Source organism: Dermatophagoides farinae, chromosome 8, assembly GCF_024713945.1.
Source record: "Dermatophagoides farinae isolate YC_2012a chromosome 8, ASM2471394v1, whole genome shotgun sequence".
NCBI lineage: Eukaryota > Metazoa > Arthropoda > Arachnida > Sarcoptiformes > Pyroglyphidae > Dermatophagoides > Dermatophagoides farinae.
This window is the reverse complement of record NC_134684.1, coordinates 4302043-4326325: the sequence shown is the minus strand read 5'-3', so window position 1 is coordinate 4326325 and position 24283 is coordinate 4302043. Positions and strand designations below refer to the sequence as shown.

General features: G+C 29.5%; 1 protein-coding gene across 2 annotated transcripts in view; it reads right to left on the bottom strand.

The window, feature by feature from the left end:
* LOC124495347 (uncharacterized) overlaps positions 1 to 24208 on the bottom strand; it is a 28261-nt gene extending 4053 nt beyond the window's left edge. The window contains exons 1-4 of one of the 2 annotated variants that reach the window (XM_047058698.2): positions 24046 to 24208; positions 23881 to 23972; positions 913 to 1227; positions 534 to 827 (exon numbers count right to left, since the gene is read on the bottom strand). In XM_047058698.2, the coding sequence (XP_046914654.1) occupies positions 534 to 827; positions 913 to 1227; positions 23881 to 23911 (640 nt within the window). In that variant the 5' untranslated portion in view covers positions 23912 to 23972; positions 24046 to 24208. Of the gene's footprint in view, positions 1 to 533; positions 828 to 912; positions 1228 to 7805; positions 8506 to 23880; positions 23973 to 24045 lie in introns of those variants that run through there. The other variant, XM_047058697.2, reaches the window with a different exon arrangement.
* Between the last annotated feature and the right edge of the window lie 75 nt (positions 24209 to 24283).

Below are 24283 nucleotides of genomic sequence, written 5' to 3'. Positions count from 1 at the left end.
ATTCCTCAATGAAAGAAATTTTTTTTCAATTCTTCATCCATTCTAATCACAAATCTCTCAATCTTTCGTATTCATTTTTCATTGGAACAACAACAACAATCATCATCAAAGTAAATCTATCAATCATTTGACAATAATGATGATTTTGAGTATGGTCAAAAACTACTATTACCAATTATCCTAAGATGATGATCGACAATCTTTTGATATACAATATTATGAATATCATGGTTACTACTACCACTTATTACATCATCATCCCACTGTTTTACTCTTCAGAAAATATCCCGAAAACTTTAAAGTTTGAGACTACAATTGTAGTAACAAACTTAGCAGCAAAAGTAGTTGTTACACAAAAAAATAATAATCGTTACGCTTGGTTGCAAAATTATCGGGTTTTAAATTTTTTCGGCTAATTGTTTTCAAATGATAATGATGATGAAATTTTCATCTTATATTGAATGATGATGTGAAGTTGTGATATTGTCCAAGTGATAATTTTGTCATTTTTCTCTTTCTCGGTTAGTACATACCTTCAATACAATTGTTTTCAATGTATTCGGTTGATCCACTTGATGGTCCATAAGTACGCATTTTAAGATCATGTGTCGGATTAATTGATCCGCGATCCATATCGGAAAGGGTACAATCACCGGTATCCGGATCATAATTTGCTGAACGACAAATAAATTCCCGTTCGGATAGACAAGCTTGCATACATGCAAAACGATTTGATACTTGAATTTGTCGTAAATCTTTATCCTTCAATTCGAATCCTAATACACGTTCAAATGACCATCCTTTATTGGCACATTTTTGATAATTTTCTATAGATAAAAGACGAATAAGATAAGAAAAATGCAATGATGATAATGGTTTTTAAAAAGAAAAAATTTCACACCAAACACATACTATTCAGACAGATTTTCTGGGCAAAAATAGTGAATACCGGGAATTGTGATGGTGTCAATACGGTAGTCTGATCATTAGCAGCGGTCGTGAGTAGTACACATAGTCCAGTCTCAAAATTTAATGCTTTACAGGTTTGATTTTTTTGGCAACGATCAATACAATCGCTTAACTGTAATATACCTGGCATCATTGTAACAGTTTCGGCAGGTGATGTCAGTACATAACCGGTGATCAATTCGAATGTTATAAGACCACCATTTGTACAATCCAAATCGTTTTGATTATTATTACTATTGATGTTTGACAATAGATCATCTATATATGAAAAGAAAAAAAGAAAGAAAGAAAGAAAAAAAGAAAAGATTGAATAAAATAAAGACATCGACTACTAGCATAATCATAATCATAATAATAATGATGATGATGATGTCATGTGATAGAATCGTGAGTCATGGATAATAATAATAAAATCGATTAACAATCGAATAATCGATTTCAATAGATTGATTAGATCTTTATAAGCTGGTAGTCAAGGGATCAAATTGTGGTCAATTACCAAACATGATTGTCTAATTAACATCTTTCGAATGTGTACGGCGATTCTCAATCTAATGGAATTTTCTAAATGAATTTTTTTCTGTCTACCGAATGAATCGAATAAATTGTAAAGGAAAAAAATTACCATCAATGAATGAATGCCAAACACCAACACCACCACCAACAGCAACATCATCATCATCATCATTTTATCATGGGTAACATTGGGAAAAACAAGGTTTAACCGAAAGGATTAACCTGATTCAATTGATGAGTACAAATCGATTCACAACGATATGATCATTGTATTCGATTATTTTTTTTTCTAGAACAAGGGTTACAATAAAACTGCTCTAATGAAAGATTATAAAAAAGAATCTGTTGTTTTTCACATAAAACAAGGTCAACAAAAAAAAATGCATCTAGATTTTACCTGTTCTATCCGATAATCGTTATAATACTCAAATCAAAAGGCGAAAAATTTCTGAATCGAATCATTGAACCATAAAATGAGATGAATCAACAAAAAACAAATGATAAAAGTGTCAAAATGTTCATCATATATTAATAGTCGGAAGAAGAAATGATTTGATCGAATATGAACTATGAAAAAAGGGCTAGGAAAATATAACCATAGCCATATAATAATCATGAAATAATGAAAACTTGTCAACGACATAAGTATGATGATTGAGAAAAGAAAAATATGAAAAGTTCCCACCAATTATTTTGAACAACAAACAACCAACAAATACCGGAAAAATAAAAGAATTCTCAAAAGGTCATCATCATCATCATTTGTCATATATGAATCAGTATTTGGGCCATCATTATCATCAATGAATGTGTCATAACCTTGGCGTTGATCAATTCATTCTATTCAAGGTGACAAATTTATGATTTAACCGGAAGGAATCAGTTTTTTTGTTGAAAAATTGGTTGTCAAGCGAAAAGATAAAAGAAAAGAAGGGACAGAATTGAGATAATCATACTCATCATTCATTGACAAATGATGATTGAACGATGAGCGGTGATGATTGTAAAGAAAAAAATGTTTCGGAAACCAATTAAACAAAAAAGAAAAGGAGAAAAAGTGACTGGCATATGTCATTGTTAAGAAGTAAAAAGAGAGAGAGAGAGAGAGAAAATGTCATCTGTTTCATTTTATTTCACCTCTCTCTCTCATTGATTGATGCATATAAAGATTTTTGGTCTTTTTCATCATATTCATCAATTCAGTGTATATAACACAATAAACACCATCATAAACAACACATATTTAATACCTTCTCTTCCATGTCCACACAGGAAGATATAAAGTCTTTTCGACACTAATATTCATGGAAAAAAAGGAAAAAATCTAATTGGCACCAGTCATGCGTTCATTCATTTCAGTGAACAAACCTGGCTGCTAAGGTAAGTAACCATCACATAAGTAACAAGTTCAACCATCTTATTATTACCAATCAGAAAGATAAAAAACTTACGTTTTTTTATCACAGTCAACAACAGTAACAAAATGATGATGACAAACAAAATAAAATATTGTATAAAATACACAATATCCTACTATAAAGGGAAAGAGCAACAAGCCAACGAACAAAAAAAAACAGGTAGCCAAATAATATGATGAAAAAATTCTCAACGAATCAGCAACAACGATATTTGATATCACCATTCTGGTTCTATCTGGTTCTACATTAAATGAATAATCATTATTGAGCAGAACAGTTTTTTATTGCACAATAATTATGTAACCATAAGGTGTGACAGTAATATGAAATGAGAAAAAAAAAACAATAGAATCATAAGGTTTCAATAATAATAAAAAAAACAAAACAAACTTTAATTTAACAAAAATAAGTTGGTCATAAAAGATAAGCGCAAGCATTGACAATGATGAAGTATAATCATATTGAAATGTGAGCAATATATCCGGAATTGTGACAACTCTTATATATGATAATATCAACAATAATTAAATGAAAGAAAAAATTCTCGCAATGTTGAATGTATGAATAATAAATTTTTTTACTCTCTTCAAAGAACTTGATCTAATTATTAATACAATACATTTTCTTGCCTGTTTATTTTGGATGATTGTCATCATGATAATGATGAGAAAACATAATCAAAATAACCTCAACAACCGGGTAAATAGAGAGAGAGAGAGAGAGAGAGAGAAAACGTGAATGTGAAAACGACAAGACAAACAACAGCAAAAGATTATCTCACTGTAATTGAAAAAATTCGCTATTGGCCAGATTAATAAATGTCCATTCAGTTTAAAGAGAAGAATATCTACTATGCAAATATGTTACTATGGCCATGTTCAGGATCATTAAAAATTCTTTAGAATATACTATACTAGGGCTCTCGATAACGGCAATAATAATGACAATATCTAATGAATGAAATCTCATCATGATCTGAATGAAAATATGACCAAAACATGAGAATAAAAAGAAATTTCGGGCCAGATGGTAGTCCATGTGCTGAAGGGCAGGTTTTCAAAATTATCCAACCATAACGATCATTATTTTCACTGATGATAAATGTGAACATGAAAGAACCCAACGATCTAGTTAATTTTAATTTGAATGTAATGATCCTCAAATAATAATGAAAATGATGATAACAAAGACAACAATTGAAATTAATGTGAACCATATGATATGATCATAATGATGATAATCTGGAAATGGATATTATAAACAAACAAAACAAACATTATCCATGTAAGCCATGAAATGAACAAAATTGTTAAGGTATGGATTTTTCGGAAACTATGTCAAAATTTCAAGTTCAAGGTCAAGGTTATCTATGAAAAAATATATACCACATACCATATATCATCATCATCAAGATGGTTATTATTTTCGTATTTAGTATTGTAAATCATTTCGAAATATTGTTTGAAAACAATTCACAAGTACCAATAATCGGATGACCAAAAATTATTACAATAAAAAATGAACAAAATTATAACAATGACTAGTATCATGACTATATATATATAATTTATTTCTAGTAATACGAAAAAAGGTGCAAATCACATAATGACTAATCAAAAAAAAATTATTATTGATAAATTGATAAACTTAAATAGAATGACTCGAGACTCTATCTTATCGGTCAATATAAATAACATCAATCATGATCAATAACGTGATGATGGAGAATTGATTGTCGTAATTATAATCAAATTAAATCTAGTAGCAAATAGCAAATAAATTAAATTCTACTATCGGTTAAATAATCGGATCTAATCGACCTGATGATGATTTATTCATAATTTTATATTAGATCACAAGTTTATTGATTAGAAAAAAAATTGCTAATGATATGCAATAAACGACGATTATTATCAATCAATGATCATCGATCATGAACATTGAGAAATGAAATACATCCATATTATGCATAAATCGTTGGTGGTCAAGCAGAAACACACAAACACATTTAGCACAAATTAAATATGAAACTAATGCTCGCTCATGTGCTAGATCGTGCCTTTCTCATTTCATCACAAAATTCATACTATTGAATGATAAAATAAGAAAAAAATCTATTATCAACAATCAATTTTATTGACATTAATCATCATCACTGAAAAGGTGATAAATGATTAATGGTGATGATGATGGTGATGGCAATCAATTTGAAATGAACAAACAAACAAACAAACGATAAATATATCATTTAGTGATCGATCGATCACATTAATTTCATTCGATTTATCGAAATTCAACAAACAATAAAATCAACTTGAATCGATTAAAAATCCGACATCTTCCTAAAATGATCATTATTCTTGATGTAATTAAAAACTTGAACATTAAAAAAGTGTTGTGTTTCATAAACAGGTCGACCATGAATTTAAACGGAACAAACACGAACATACCATCAGTCAACAGGCCACACCAAACACAAATAACTCGAAAACACACACACACACACACTCAAACACAAAGAGAAAGAGGGTATATACGATTTAAAATTTGAAATTTAAAATTCAAAATTCAAAATAATGTCAACAAAAAGGAAAATCTAAAACAATAACAACAATTATCGTTAATCTAGGACAAATGCACTGGACAGCAATATTTATTCAATCAGTTGTCTTGAATGTTTATTTTAAATTTTTTAGAAAATAAATTTTTCAAAAAAACAAACAAACATTACATGTGTGGCACCCATCAAATTCATTTCCAACATCAGTTTGTGAGAACCAAAAAATTAAACCAAAAAAGCTGATCTTTGTTTTAGAGATTTTCATCCATATGGAAGATAAATGAATAGATATGGGAAGCAAAAAAAAATTCAAGTCTTTCACTAAAGCTGAACATTTTTCCCGAAAGAATTTATCATCATCATCAGTTTTTGGCATCACATGCTGTTCTTGATAAAAGTGGTGGTGGTTTATTATGATTATTAAAAAAAAAAAATAGTCAAAGGTCATAAAACAACAACATAGATAAATAATTGATCTGATGATGATGATGATGACGATAATAAAAACGACAAGCTTGAAATATGATGATTTTTATCACAATCGATGTGAAAAAAAATCCAATCTAATGGTTGTTTTCAATTAGTACAAAAAAATTTTTCGAAAAAAAACGATTAAATCATCATCATCATATACTATATGTGTGATTAAATTGTGCGAACAAATCAACTCCAGAAAAAAAAATTAACAATATCATATCGAAAAAGAGAATTTATGATGAGAATGAATTAAACCCAAGAATCATAAATTAGTCGATCAAGAACAAAAATTGAATCACAATCACGTTATGAGAGAATTTCGCCTGTGTGAAAAAAGATTCATATTTGATCAAATTTTTAGTCACACACACACATGATAGATAGATATGGCACAAGGAAGAACCAAAAAATTAATTTTTCCGTGCCATTTTTTTGTTTTAAGAAAAAAAACAGCAATTTCCTCGTAAGAAAATGTGATTTGAAATGTTCATAATCGAGATATTGTGTGTTTGTGTGTCTAAATGGGCAAAGTGTTGCTCGTTTTGAGTGTTTCAAGAGAAACAAATTAGCTCTCTATATAGATAGATCAAATGTGCTGATAAACACTTATTCTCTCTCTCTCTCTCAACAACATCAAGCCCATATTACCACCTTTGAACTTCTTTTTTTCTGTTCGTTTATTAGTGATTCGAATTATTTTTTCTTCACTCATTATTATGTCTATAACCATCCATCTTGAGTAGTTTTTTTCACATAATCAACACTTGAATTATTTCAATAATAATAATTCAATGTTCAATTCATTTAGATACAGTGTTTGGGAAACAAGAAAAAAAAGAAATTCAGGTTAACACCGTCGAAAATGCCAAAAATCGATCGACAATGTGATCATTGAGAAAAATTCATTTTTAAACTATAAACTACCAACTACTACTAACCACAACGAAAAAAATCTGACCGATTCAAAAGAAAATGATGCTAATTTGATTACGAAATTTTATGTAAATGTACCATGTAGGTGCTACACTAAGATGATGATCATGATGATGATAATAATGTAATCGCATCATATCATTCAATTCAAATGTCAAAAAAAAGAAACGAAACGAAACCGGTGTAACCATTTTTTCCAAAATGATATCTATCAATGTTAATGATAATGGATTTGAAAGAAAATGAACATTTTGTTTGTGATAATATTGCTTGAAGACATTGACACGACGGTGAGTATGTAAAAAATTGACAGGCTAATCGTTTTGATTACTGGTAAGAATCACCATCATCAATAAGAGAATGAATGAATGAATGAATGAATGGTTACTTTTTCAACAACAACAACAACAACAACAACGATGAAATGAGATCAATCCTAAGTGATGAATGTTTATACATAAACAATGGACATTTTTTATCCTTGTCTTTCAGTGCTTCAAAAACAAGCCAACACCGACTTTCTTTCTATAGTCTGGATTTGATTATTTTCAATTTGATAATCACAGTGATTGAAATCATCATCATTTGATATAAAAAGGAATAGAAATAGAAAATGTTTGAAATGTTGAATACAATATGGATCAAGAAAAAAGAACAAAACTATTCATCATCAATATTATCACATTCAAAAGACTTGAAAGTTTTTTTTTGTGTTGATGGTTTGTTGAAAACATGGGGGATGGTCATATAATCACATTCAATGACCTATGTCTCTGCAGATGACAAGTGTTCAAGTGTTTCTTAGAAATCTTAGTTAATCTCAAAATCTCAAAACCATCATCATTTACAAATGTTAATTAAATCTAATCAACCTTAATCAATTGATTTATTTATATATCTGTGTGAGCAAAAAATTGAACATAAAAACTTACTTTGATCTTGAATTTGTTGTGCATGACTAGTGGTGCAAATTGAAGCAAATAGAAGAATTGAACATTTGATTATGACGAAAATCATCATTGATTTTGATATTGATAATACTGATAATGATGATCTTGTTCCAACAAGTTGCTCTTTGTGTAGCATCATCATTTTTTCGACCAAAAATGGAAAAAATTAAGATTTCAATATTTTCTTCAATCAATCACTGTTTTACAAGAAAAAGCGAAGAAAAAAGCGATTTTCGTCTTGAAAATTAGATCTCGATCAGAAAATCGATCAATTTCTTATAGACGAATCACGCATCAAGCAAATTCTTTTTTTTCGGTGATTGATTTGGCAAAAAAACAAATTTTACGGGAAACAAAAAAAAACTTTTACGGAAATAATGTTATTCAGAGAACGACAAAGACAAACAAAAAGTGACAAACAAATAAAAAAAAAACAGTATCGGTCATGCGAATATTCAACATTCAACACACAAACACACAATCGATTTCGAAAGACAAACTAAACCGTAATGGTTGGATAACATTACGGTTTTTATCGAATCCGATTTGGTAAGGTCGACTCTGGTTCATTTTCGAGTATTTACGGGAATCGATGATGATGTTGATGATTCTCTTTTCTTCGAAAACTGTTAAAAAAGCACTTAGTCTATGGTAAAAAAAAGAGAAAAAAAAATTAAAGGCGGTCGGTAATGTTGATAGGGTTTTCTCTTTTAATTCTGCACACATTCTCCATGTTGTTGTCGCTGGCTCAGACATTCAATTTGTTCAAAAGAAATGACAAGAACACAGGATACAAAATGATCATTATTCAAAAGAGAGAAATACCAAATCAAAACTAGTGGTACTTTACGGTACTGCAATCTTCTGTTGAATGGAGTATCACATATTCACAGATGATGATATTTAATCTAACGGTTCATTGTCTTTATCTCTATCGCAAATGTCTGTTGTGATGGTCAATTTTTTTCACTTCATTCACTCTTTTCTTCCATTCTTATCTCCACAATAGATTATAGAGAGAATAATAATGATAATGAAAAAATTACTAGAAATAAAAAAAACGAGACAATTTTTTCCTATTCAAATACATAGACTAAAATTGTGTTTTGTATATGCAGGAAATCAACAAACGGTAAATGTCAAATGGAAAAATAATGATGATGATGATAATAATAATAACCAGCAACTGACATACGAACAATACGAGATAAATGAAACAAAAATGCAAAACATTTACAAACAAAAAACCAATAAAAAACCAATTAGATTAGACTGAATTAAGGATATAGATGATTTAATTGAATTAAATTAAAAAGAAGATTTAAATGAGCAAATTAAAAAATAATTTTTTTCAATTGATTTTCAATCTGATCGATGGATAGATAATTGATATTACTGTTGCGGTTGAAATCAAAATAAATTCAGATCAAATAATCACAGAGAACGGTAATCATGTAATCAGGAATCAATGATCAAATCAGACGCTAAAGGCTAAACACAACCGACAATCATTAACTAATCATCTTTTTTGTTGGTGAATAAATAAAATAAAAAACAAATTAATTTAAAAATGACTAAAATTATAGACAAGAAAAACCTAATCCGCGATTGATATAATACTTCAAATATCATTCTCGAAGATAATCATATATCCAAATTAAGCCTTTTTTCAAAGTAAAATAATCTTCAAGTCTGAATTTTTCTTTTGCTTATTCTCTGATCATCATCAAAACAACCGATTGAAAATTAAATGATGAGACAGAAATCACCCACAGACCAATCGACTAACCAACAAAAAACAGACAGGTGTCAACATCACACCACCGCATCATTTCGAGAAAAACCAATTTGATGTTGTTGTTGTTTGTTGTCGTTATAATAATAGCTCATATTTTCTAAGATTTCCAGATGACCAAAATTTTATAGAAAACATCAACAAACAGCAGAAGCAGTTAATAATTCTTGCCCCAATTCTTATTCGTGACCATCATCAAAATGATGATCGAATTTCGAATACGGATGTGAATGAACTGAATGAACGTTTATTCATCGTTATTCACCCACAAAACTCTATCATAATCAAAGAGGTGAAAAAAATCAAATGCTGACGTCTATCTCATGTAAAGAATCTTCCCGAGAGAAAAACTTATTCATTACATGAAGTTGATAAATTGTTGGAATTATTATAATTATAATTACTATATACTATATAGCAAACACTTATCACAGGTGTTATAAGCATAATAACCCAAAACAAGAAAAAAATGATTTTCGTGATTAAAATCAAATTCATTTTGGTCAAATAAAGTAAAGTTATTACATTCAAACAATGATGACTGTCTTTCAATACTTATAACGATTATGGTTATGATTTTTTTGAACCCTTTGCCCCAAAGTTAGAAAAAAAATATACACAGACACATTCGAAAAATGGTCAACATTAAGAATTGTATAATCAAGAGATGGGGACAAAAACATTATCTTCTTAATGTTGACTGCTTATATTTATACAGCATTTTTTCTGCAAAAATAACAAAAAATTAATTTATCTAACATGATCCGACATTGAATTGAATGATGATTAAACATAATTTATCATAAATCATATGTAACATGCACATGAACGTTGTTGTCATACGACAGTGGGATGAATGAACAGATTTATGTCAAAGAAAGAAAAAAAAATGAACACAAGTCAACCAGAAAAAAACATGGTGAAAAATGAACATTTTCTCTGTTCAATGTGACTTGTGTCTTAGCAATAATTGCTTATTGGTATGTGTAGGGTATGTGTTTGCCATTTATTCATATCGAAAATAGAAAAAAAACATGATATTCTGGAAACAGCTCAAAACCTTTACATATTCTACCTTGATATAATAATATGAGTGCAACACACAATGATAAACTTAATTGGATGTGGATGGATTTAATTGTCATTTTAAACAAACATTTCGTTGCAACATAACCCTCAATATAATCAAAGAAAAATGCAATTACGCAAACGATTACAGAATCTAGAACAAATAATGGAAAGAAAGGAGGAAAAATTATGTCAGACAACCCAATGATGTTCACATACATAAACGAAACAATTACAATGGATGAATGGGAATTAAAAATCGTTTTTTTATTTTTTTCTAGGATTTGTTTACATCCAAAATGTTGTTTAGAAACGAAAGGGGGAAGGAAAAACATATATTATGACAATAAATCTAAAGCTACAGCTGTGGTTTTCAACGATGTTCGTGTGTGCTTGCGTGTGTGTGTGACCGGTGAAATAAAAAAAGAAACGAAAAGATTCACAACCGACATCAGAAATGCATCTAATCATCATTATCATCATGATAATGTTTTTCTTCTGGCTGTTTGATGACCGCTTCTACCAAAATAGTTCATGGTTAATGTCGGTTAATGTGACAATAATAATAATGATGGTGAGGATCTTGAATTTGGTTTTTCTTCATGCAAAAAAAAAGCGAAAAAGACCTTGAACAACTCAAGATTATCCAATTTTAAATTCATCAAATCTGTTGTGATCATTGGATGATTGGAGAAAATTATTCAGACAAAAAAGGAAAAAATAAAAATAAGAAAAAACGACAGAAAAGTGGCTCGATTCTACAACAAAAATCGATTGATCAAAATTGGAGCAAATCGATGATGCTGATCATCATCGTCATTTCTTTAACAATAATGATTTCTTATTGTTATTTACAGTGTTCAATCAATAAAAAAAAACATCATCGTTGCTGTTGTTTTTCTGTTTTTTGGGGTAAAATAATATTAGGTTAAGTTGAATGAAATGACTGGACAACATCACCGACAAAAACACGGTGAAACATCATTTCAAACATACACACACACACACACATATCACACATCAAATCAAATCAATAGGTTATTATTTAAGAATGAATGAATAATGAATAAATGTTTTTAAGCAGCCAAATTCACCAATGATCGAACCAGATACATACATCATATATTGATCGTCATTTTAAATATGATAAATTCAACAGGAAGCTTTTGACGAAAAATCAATATTCCAATGTCAGTCAGCCGGTCACTTCTCAATTCAATGACTATAATCAAAGTCTACATATCTCATGTCTTTCATCAGTTGATCAATATCGAAATATCGTTCGCTTTAGAATTTTTTGTTTTGTTTCAAGAAAGATCAAAAGATCAAAAGATATGTAAAACAACGAAAAAACAGGTTACCAATAACATAATGATGATGAATTTAAAGTACGATCAAAGCTGAATCAAATAAAAATCTTACATCCAGGTAGGTAGGCAATCAACACCTGTTTCTGCATTCTGTGTGTGTGTGTGTGTGTGTGTGTGTGTGAAGAACAATAGAACAATTTACACTATCGAAAAAAGGAAAGAAAATAATCATCATTTTCGCATATCGCCATCGATGTTTTTTTTTGTATACAAATGAGATATATATGGAAAATTCAAATTATGAACTAAAAAATGTACATGTCATGTCCGCATTTTGCTCAACAATAAATGGAAAAAAATCTTTCATCACATGAAGGATAATCCTTTTTTCTGTTTCACAAATGTATCATCATCATATTTCATCTAGTTAAATTATCATCTCATATAATGAGAATAATCTATTTTAATCATTTTGATTGCGGACAAAAAGTGATCAAAACAATTACAGCAGTGTAACAAGCTGCTTATGACTAGTTTAACTATCATCATCATCTTTAACAATTAACAATTATTAAAATACAATGGATTGTTATTATTGGTGATTGTATAAACGAAATCCAAATTGATTGATTTTATGGTGTCAAAAACAAATGAAAAATTTGTTATTGTTCATCATCATCATATTGTTGTCTGAGACCGGATTTCAATATTAAAAAAATCTTTAGAATGAATAGAAAACCATGCAGAGAGGGAGAGAGAGCACACTTTAAAATGGTTATTCCATTACATCTCTATATATGATGATGTGAACAACAAAGTGTAGTCGACAAAATCTTGGAAAATATGATATTGCTAGATATCGGATAACGGATAACTAATGACATAAAGATTTGCATTGTGATTGTATTTCACATATAAGAAATAATATAATGGACTAAAACTCCATCCACTAAGCATCCATTCGGATTCTAAAGATTTATCTATTTCAAAGGATTCATTCAGATAAATCTACAGAATAAAATGTGGATAAGGAAGAGAAAAGAGAAAAGAATCTAGATAACAAGATGAAATCTAAAGATTTTTTTCCTTTTCTTTGACGCCCCTTTTGAAAGACCTTGAACTTGTTGCTGTTGTTGTTGTCGCTGTTGTCGTTGGAAATCATCATCATAATTCAAATGACATTTTTACTAGTGAAACGGCGTGAAAAGAAATGATGATTATGGATGAATGGTTTATTTAATGATGATGAACGACTAAGACGATTATGAGAGCCGCAACAACGAAAACAGCAACCTCTTTGGTTGTGAAATTTTCTACACATACATCCACATCATCATCAAACGATTAATCTTGTACCCCAACCGGTCATCTCGGAAAATTTTAAAAAAATTTAAAAAACAATAAACCAAGTGACAAAATAGAAAAAACGACCGCCTTTAGTAGATTATCGTCATGATGATAATGATTATGTGTAGAGAGCGGGAAGTGAACAAAAGAAAAAAAATGTTTTCAAAGTATTCTCAAACTAAAAAAAAAATCAGAAAAGCCAACACAATGCAAAGTAAGTATATAAGAAAATGTCTGCAATGATCAATGATTGAATTGAATGAAATCAAATTTTAAAAAATTTGTAAATGTGATCGATCCTGAGAATAATACACGCTAGAAAAAATTACTGATGAAAACATAAAATATAATCTTTACTCATTGTAAATGTTTTAGGTGAGTAGCCTAGTTTAATGAAAACAAAAACAAAACTCATTCAACTTTTTTTCATTCACCCAAATCTAATAAACTCTGATAAACACAATCCAGTCTATAGTAAAATTGGTCAAAAAACAATGGGGATCACACATTCTCTGTTGAATCAAATATCTGATCATTATTAATGGGGATTATTGCTTTGATTAAGATCATCATCATCATCACCATCACCCCATCATTATTGTTTTTATGCAAAACAAAAACAAACAATGATGTACTACATGTCAATCATCACCATATATATTGATCTAGTTATTATCTGATCATATTTTTGAATGTAAATCACCAACCAACAAAAACAATCCAGATCAAAACAACAAGAAAAAATATGATAAAGATTGATGTATATGCGTACAGTTATTACAGCAAATAATCGTATCAACGACAACAATTCACAGATTCACATATCACATATTCACATACCACTTCACATACACTCTCCATTCAACCATCATCATCATCATTTATAATCATTATAAATAATCATCATTTTGTTGGTGCATTGTGTGTGTGTGTGCGTGTATAATGAGAAGGATTTGCGTGCACAAAGATGATGATTGCAGGTCATTGGGACATCATCATCATCTCCAATGACGGTGTAAAGAAAAGAAAAAATTCTGAAATTCTCATCTTCAATCAAATTGAAAGTTCCACATGGTCAGTTTTCATGAAAAAAAAACGCGAGAAAATTTATGGCAGGGATGTTCATCCAGCCAAAAATCCCCAAAAATAATAATCAAAGCAAAAACAAGAAAAAAAATCAGCAAAATTCCGCAATAAATTATGGAAAAGCAAAATTGATAATCTTTTTTTCAAAACTCAAAAAGATGAACACTTGGATTTATGAGCACCGAGTTATATAAACATCGTGAATCTGAAAAATTCACAAACAATCTTATCTCAGAAAATCATTCAATACCATCATCATCATCATCATAATCAAAATGTCAAAATAAAAAAATAGAAAAACAAAAGACCGTCTGATCGTAATGGCCAATATGGTTGCTTATTATTGTCATATAGGAAAAAAATTGAAGAGAAAATTATTGCCCCATTGGACATATCATTATCATATCGATTGTTATGACCATTTGAATATATGTTATGATTGTTATATAATGAATGTACCCCCTCATCTCTTTCTCTCTCTCTGTTTATTAGAATTGATGATAATCATCTTAATTCAATTCATGGATGATGATAACATAACAAGAAAGCAATGGGATCATTGAGATGATTATACCAATTTCAAGATTGAATTCTATCGAACAAACACACACACACTTATATATCATTGGAGTCAAATTGATTGGTTGTTTGGTTGTTTAAACAAAGGATTGGTTGTCCTCTCTGTTCGTTTTAGTATTACTCAGGTAACGAATGAAAAGCCAAAAACCAGGCAGTATCTTGATTAAACAAACAAAAAGGTGACCCGTGATTGAAGAAAGGAAGTAGATTTGTATGATAAATAATAATTAGGTGTTGGCCTATTGGTGTGGATCTTTGTTTTTCATGATGTTTTTTTTCGATGATGAAGATTCGATCGATTGCAATTGAATGTGAATGAAACAACATTATGTCATTAGCTAATGATATAATGATATACACACGCGATATCCACATATATCTATGGAATGAGTGAATTAGCGATGAACGAAAGAAAAATCTAATGACTAAATTTTTTTCGATTCATTTTAAACGCAGTGTTATGAATATATAAAAAAAATCTCATGTCGATCGACACGAATTCGTTCCATTTAGGTAGGATAATTATCCCATAAATGATCAGAGATCAAAACCAGATGATCATTATTCATTCATCATTAGTGAATGATATTATCATCATCAAATTGTCATAACATTGAAAGAAAATAACTCAACTTATTCACGAATTTTCGGCACGAAAACCGCAACCAAAAACAAAAAATCTATTCAATTCAATGGCTCCTAATTAAATCTATAGAAAGATTGGAACCGCAGCAAAAAACATCAGTTTAGACTAATGATGTTTTTCGTGATGATAGGAAAAAAAAACAAGACAAACAAAATGACAAGAACAAACGTAATCCTTATTTTCTTAATTAACTCTGCAATTTTTGGCCTTGGTTCAACAACAGCCATCGATATTCAATGATGATGACCATCGAAACAAAAACTCTTAACGACCATCATCTATTATCATTTCGAGAATCGGCCAATATGCTTCGGGGTGGTATTTCCTTTCAAATTTTTCTGTAAAAATTTCCATTTGCATGTGTTTTTCTTCGACGATTATATGATATGATGATGATGAATTAACAAATATGACCAGACAGACAGTGCTTCGATAGAAAAATGTTAAATGTGAGTTTCGAAAATCTTGGCTAAAAAGTGATCAATTACAACATGACAAACAAACAGAAACAAAAAGAAATCTTTCCCAATTTGACAATGAAAAGAATTTATGTAATTCATCCACCTATGAATAATGGAGAGAAAAATACCTCACATACCTAAAATAATTGGCAAGGTCACCAATAGACATTTCTAAATATTTGAAAATTATAAACACATTGTCACCAAATCATAAAGAAGAAAAAATGAGAAAATTTTCCAACCATTAATTAATGATAGATATACAGTATATAGTTTAGTGATAACAAAAATTCCCGTAGAAAAAACCAGGCCAATAAATGAATGATAAATCCATTCACGTCGTTACCAACAACAAAAATCCCAGATTCATCATTATAATCGTGGCCATGGTCAACAAAACAAATTATGACAGCTACGAACCATCATCATTGTGGTACTGTTAATGAAGTAGAACAAACCTAAACGATGACGAGGATTTACCACAGGTAAACATGTTATACGCACGCACACAAAAAAAGACCATTAATTACACGAACGAATGACCCACAAAGAAATGGAAAAATCTGCTGACAATCAATAGAAATTCCATTGCAATCATTCCGAAAATTCGATCTAATACTGAATTGGAATAGTAATAATAATAGTTTTCACAAATTTATCACCGAAAAGATGAATGAATGGATCAATGAGATATTTCAAGTTGAAAATTTTGTTTTTGACCACGAAAATTGATTGGTAGTCCACCGAATGGTCATCATCGATGATCATCAGAGTCGTCGTTGATGATAATCACACCTTTTGAAAATGTTTTTGTTTCCTCTACTATCATCAGAGTACATAATTGTGATCGTTGACAATCATCAAACTAAATTCTAGTCATTGCATAATCAGAAAAAAATCAAATCGATTTCGGTGAAGCAGATAATAAATCGGAAAATTCCCACTCTAAATGAAATAAGACATTGAAATCCGGAAAATTGTAGGGAAAAAATAACACCTTTAATTTGTGATAATAACCATTAGAATCATCCTTATCCTTATTATTATATAAAACAGATTATCCGGAAAGAAAACACAACATTGAAATCTCATTACTTGATCAATGTTGAATATACTGCACATAAGAAAATCACCGATGCCGACGGCTTAAACATTATCCTATTTTAGTAAATTGAATGAAAAACAAATTTTGTTATACCTTGTATGCATATATTGATCAGTGATCAGAGACAAATAATCATCGATTGCGAGCAAATGAAATATGTCAAAACTGAAAAAAGCCAATTATACTCGGGAAATCATTTACATGTGATCAAGTAATGACAACAACAGTGTGACTGTGCATCGAAAATTCCTAATAAAACATAACCAAAAAAGGATGATTAAAAATGTACAAAAGTCTAATGATTATTATCACCTTGAGGTTATTATCATCATCATCATCATCATAATCATAAGTCATTTGAATATGGACACATGTTAAAATAATATGCGCGGAAATATATTACACATAATAAACATATTTCTATCAAATCTGGTTCAATTTTAAGATGTAATTTATATGCATCATATATACACACACACAGTGTATGTACAATAAAATTATTTATGACATTTTCAATCGATTCAATGACAACATGGCTGAGATTCAAGGTGACAAATTCGCTACAATAATTATTTCAAAGTTTGTTTATTTGTGTGTGTGTGAAAATTTAAAAAACAAAACCACCAAAAAAATTGTCTGAGCAAATTTAGAGCACAAACACAATGTTTTCCGGTTTTCATTCTTAGGTCGAAAAAACAAACAAATATTATGTGACAAAAAAAACAAATGTCAATTCTTATTGCAAAACATGAGTACCATTCATTGAAAATTATGGTGAAAAAACGGCGTAAAAAAAAATATTTTCACATAGTTACACACTTGAAGCAAGTGTGTCTGTGAAGAATTTGGATATGAATTTCCATAATCATCAGACACAAATGATGATGATAATCGTCGTCGTTGTAGGAAAAAATATGCATTAACCTTAATAATGAAAATATATTCGAGTTTAATTTTTTCTTAGAAAATCATGAAAAAAATGGAACAACGCACATCACCTTCATGAAATCATCATCGACATTATTATAGAGATGGTGTGAAAATTTGGGTGGGTAGTTTCAAAAACAAAGAAAAAAACCTATTTCAACAACAAATGTCATCATTACCATTGGCATCAGAATTTGTGAAAAAATCACTAAAAACGTGTCGATAAAAGAAAAGAAAAAATGGTTAAATGGTTTCCGTTAACACTTTTAGTGAATATAAAATGAATCATCATCATTCCATTTTTCCCCATCATCATAATAATTTTTGATAGCCGGAAAAAATGGTTTCAATTTGAATTGGTTAATTTTTTTTCTACATTTAAATACAATCAATTCAATCAAGTTGCTAATACACAGAAAGTAATCATTGAAAAAAAGAGAGAGAGATGAAACGCGTGCAATAGCTGAATAATAATCATCAAAATAAGTCAAGTCTTGACCTCCCACTCTTTTTCGTTTGTGTATCAAAATCATTTTTTAAAAAATTTAGGCCTCTCGATTCTTATCAAACACATCATCAACTAAAGAAAAAAATGGAAACCAAAAATCAAATTTCAGATCAAACGAAAGATATAGAGACACACACACACATAGAGTGAGAAATTGAAGAAAAACCGATTATTCAAGTGTGAACAACAACGAACAATAACAGCAAAATGATAAATAACCAGATGGTGATGATGACTGACTGACGATTTTTAACAATGGAAAAGAAAAAACAGACCAGTAACAGATTATCATCATCAGTGAAATAATTAGAGGGTATTGAAAATAGCCGGAACACACACAAACATACACCATATACAAACTACCAACTATTAGATATCGAAGATCAAGAGATAAATAGATATTATCAGTAGGAACAGAATAATTCCCAACAACAAGGCAAATAGAATGATTACATCTAGTACATACTTTTTTTTCAGTTTCGGGTCACAAAGATAATCAATACATCAGAAAAAAATTTAAATCTAGAATCTTTCTCTCTTTTGCACCACACATTGTTATTCATAATAATTGTTAGTTTTGAATATACTGAATATTCATGCCGGTTATGTTTTGACCGTAATAAACAAACGACAAACGACATACACACACACACACACATCGAATCGATAGATCGATTTTCGAATGTATTTTTCATCGCATCGATGGGTAAAATAGCGAACAAGGAAAAAAATCATATTTTGTTATTCGGTTTAGCAATAAGCAAAAACTAAACACCAGCCCCATTAATCCGATGGTTAATGGTAATCACAGCTTTTCTTGAAAAAAAACTTATTATTATCATCTTAAGGCACAGAAGGTTTGAACCATATCTAACAAACAAAGACATTATCATGTCGACAACATGTTAAGCTAGCCATTGAATGATAATTTAACACACAAATGATGATCAAACGAAAACAAAAAAAAAACAAAACAAAAATTATATTCAAAAAGAATAAGAAAATAAAAAAAAATGACCGAATATATTTTTATTCGAACGATCGAACCGAGACCGAATGATGATCACAATAATAATAATAATGATTATGACCAAAAGGAAAAAAATCGTACCAACTAGCTGCCTAAGACGAAGACGAAGACCATGTGGCTAATGATCACGAAGAAAAAGAATATCACCATCATCATCATCATCATCATGGCGGAACTGAAAAGTTTTACGTTTAGTTTCAAGAAATTCATATAACTAATATATAACTGATCAAATCACGAATTATGATGATGATGGTTGTGTTTGTTCCAAACGATCGACGCTACGGTCTATCGAATTGACATCGTTGTCAATCATCATACATGCATACATATAAAACAAGCATCTTTTCCATTTTTTCTGGTCGAAAACAAGACAATTCAATCAATGAAAAAATTTTTTCTGGACAAACAAATACATGATCCATGAAGAGGGCGAGAGAGAGAGAGAAAAAAAAATGGCAGGATAAGATATCCGAATAAGAAAACAGATCAATCACAATTAATGTCATAATTTTCGCCATATCCAAATTGTAAATTCAGTGTTGTTGTTGAGTGTTGCTTTTTTTCTTAGGATAATTATGAAAAGCAAACAGCAACAAATAACTAGACAAAGGCGAATTATTTTGACACCATTTTTTTCGTTGTTCATCTATTACTGGGTCACAAACAAACACATGTATAATGTATAATGTATAATGTTTTGTGTATTTCAAAGGAATCGATCTATAGTCAATAAACTTGTTACCTATCTTGTTGCCACAACATTATTCAATCTTTTCTATTCCTTCCTCATTCATCTCGATGTGATGTGCAACAAACACACACACACACACACACACACGCGTTACAAATTGACATTGACCGACATTTTGTGACACACACACATACACAGTGAAAATGATGGAAAAAATATTAACAACAATAACCACCATTCATCGCCACTATCATTACTACCGACATTATTATTCAATTCACAATCGATCCCTCATCTATTCAATTTTCATTGCAAATTCGCCATTTGAAAAGAATACTGCATGGATATTGGAAAAAAGTCATCCAATTCAATTCAATTCAATTCAATTGAATGACAACAATTGATGATTCAAACAATGACAATCAACAACAAACCAATCAAAGTGTTTGTTAAATTGAGTGATGAAATTGAACTATTAAATAGGTGATAAAGAAGGCATTCGATTTTTCTTTTAAATCTAAATTGTAACAACTTTTTTCGTTGGAAGAAAAGAAAAAAAAAGAAAACAAATTATCATCACTAACTTTTGGCAAATTTTTTTTATTTTCAAATTAATTTTACCTAACCACCATATATATCTAATATATCTAATGATAGACGATGAAACAAAGCTACATTCTTTGATTATTTTATTGATGAAAAACGTTGTTTATGTGTGATGAGACGCGTGAAAAACAAAAATTTAATCCTGACCTTGATAAATGTATGATGATGATCATAATATATTAATTAATTATCATCGTTGTAATCTCATCATGGATTATATGATGATGATTGTAATAATAAAAATGCTAACCACTAAAACGGTTATTACAATAATTACAGACAATACAACAACCAAGTATATTTTATTGTTATTATTATTAAGACTAAATGCATCTATAATCAATCCAATGGATATAGGATATGCATCTGAAATCAAAATCTTCGAGATTATACATGACATATTCGAAATTCAATGTTTATTATAATGGCCAAGCAATGTATTCACACACACATACAGCAACGGCAAAGAAAAACGATAACTTCAAACACACAAATGTAAATTGTAAACGGTCAACAAATATCATGAGAAGCAATTTTTTTTCGAACAGATACAACAACACATTAAACATAGATTTACATAATATTTGGCCAATGAAACAAAAAAATGGAATCAACTTGGCAATCATTATGATCATCATGATTTTCATGAAACCAATTGAATCTAGAATGAATTACCAGACTGCTCGATCATCATCATCATCAAATATCTGATGACCAGAGTGTATAGGATATCTTATGTAGAGTAATCAAAAAACAAAAAATATGAATATAAAACAGAGAAGAAACAAAAAAAATTCATAGATTTGCAGTTGGGTGCAGCCAAACATGAACTATTTGCTATTTATAATTTTGATAAAATTGTTTAGAGAATAATTAAATTAAATTAAATTAGATTTAATCCTAATGATGATTATCATTATCATCATCAAATTCGATACATCAAGAGAAAATGATTGATTGAATGATGATCAATCAAATAATTTGTTTGATTCATTGCATATATTATGATACAATTGGTTGGCAACCATCATCATCAGATCATATTATATCCATTATGGAAATATTATGGCAATACAATAAATACATACATACTAACAAGCAAAAAGATCTACAAAGAAATAAAACAATCTACTTTAAATAAAAAATCGACTAGGCACGTATTTGTAATTATAGTTCACTGATCTCTCTCTCTCTCTCTCTCTCTCTCTTTCAACATCCACTCGACAAGAAATAAAACAAAATAAAAAGATCTAAATCTAAATAATTATTTATTGGATTCATATACGAGAAATAGTAAAAGATTGTTGTCAATACATACAATTTCAATAATTGTTGAATTTCAAAACAAACAAACGAATGGGCAGATTGTATGGGTGACAAATTCATTAGAATAAAAAAGAGGCTAACATCATAAAATGGAAATGGTTTTTAATTTTAAATTTTTCATCCAGTTTTTCATCACATAAAATTAAAAATTCTATTCACGAATGATGATGGCTAATCAAATACACATTGTATTTGGTATAAACATCTGATTCGATTATTATTATTGTCATATACATCCATGGTTAATAATCTTGGAAAATTTCAAGTTGGAAAAAACTAAGAATAAACCCCTACAAACATTAAATCGCCATCATAAAACAATCATATCATTGGATAAGAAAAAACTATGGATGCAAACAATACGTATGTGGATACGCACGAAATATATTTAAAGTGGAAATTAAATCTTCACCTGCGGCTTCTGGTGTTTCCATAGTCTTGACAAACAATGCTAGTTTTATGTGTGTGTGTGTGAATCAAGGTAGAATCAATTCGTTTAGCATTCAAACACCTACACAAAACAACAACAGGATAGATGAAAATCCAATTACGAAAGGTAGCGATTCTCATCATCATAATAATAATAATAATGATCATGGATGAATCATTCCTTTTGGCCATTTTGAAAAATGGAATATTCATCAAAAAGACATTCATTCACTCATTCACTAACTCTAAATCAATCAAGTAACCAGGAAGACAATTTAATTCTTTCAAAGTTATGGCTAATTTAAATCTAATTAAATTGACAAGAAAAACACTTAACACAACGTGACAGCGGAAGTATCATCACCATAGATGATGGTGGTGATGAGAAAAAACGATGCTAATCTTAATATCTGATTGTTAAGTGTTTATGAAGATATGATTCTATTGTTAGATGAATACAAATGTCAAAATACATAGACACACGATGATAGAGAGAAAATGGATTGTTTTGTTCTTTTCTCTTAGTTATATTACAAATTCGTGATGTGATAACGTATCATCATCATTATTCGATCGTTCATTCCTCCGAAATTAGTTAGATAATACAAAAAGCCTTTTGACACATTCTGCATTTGTTGGATGGACGATGATACATTGTCTGTGATTCGTTCATTTGAATACGGTAGCCATATATTTTGCAGCTGTGAGATTCAATTTGATTTCTCGAAACGTTCGAATATTGAACATGCCATGAATGCCATGCAGGAAAAACAAACATTGTTTCAAGAAAATCGAATCAATCAAATGCAAACACATAGACGTTGTTGTTGATGATGTGGAGAATAATGATTTCATCTTTATCTTGATAATAATAATAATGATCATTATTGTGATTCGTGTGTATGATGGGATCGAATCGAATGAATCATTTATGATTCATACACGAAAATTCATGGTGATCAATATTTTTTTTTTTGTTTTATTCATTTTTGCAATAAGCCAATTATAATATTATTATTATTATTATTGCGTTTCGAAAAACTATTATTTTGTCATGTCAAACACCAATCTTTGCAGTTCACCATCGTCATATGAGGAAGCAAAGAATCGATTTTAAATTTCAAGAAAAAAAATACTTACAACATACTGTTGCCAAATAAAAATTCGACATTTCATGTTATGTTGTCTAGTCTCGTTTTGACACCAAAATCATCATCAAATTATCCGTAAATCTGTACAAACAGAACAAAAAAAATGTAATTTCAATGTTTTTTTTTTGATCAATACAAAAATACCCTAACATACATGAATATCATATCATTTTAGATTTTAGTTGATTTTTAATTGATTTTAGTTTCTGTTGAAATGAAATCATTAATCAATTCTTCAATTTGATTCAATTAAATCTTAGATGAAAATTCACACAAATAACACGGTGTTATATAAACATAACATTCTATATGAATAGAACGATTTTGAGTCAAAAAACAATCGATTGTGAATCAAATCACTCTTTTCCTTTTTTTCATACAAAATTCGATTT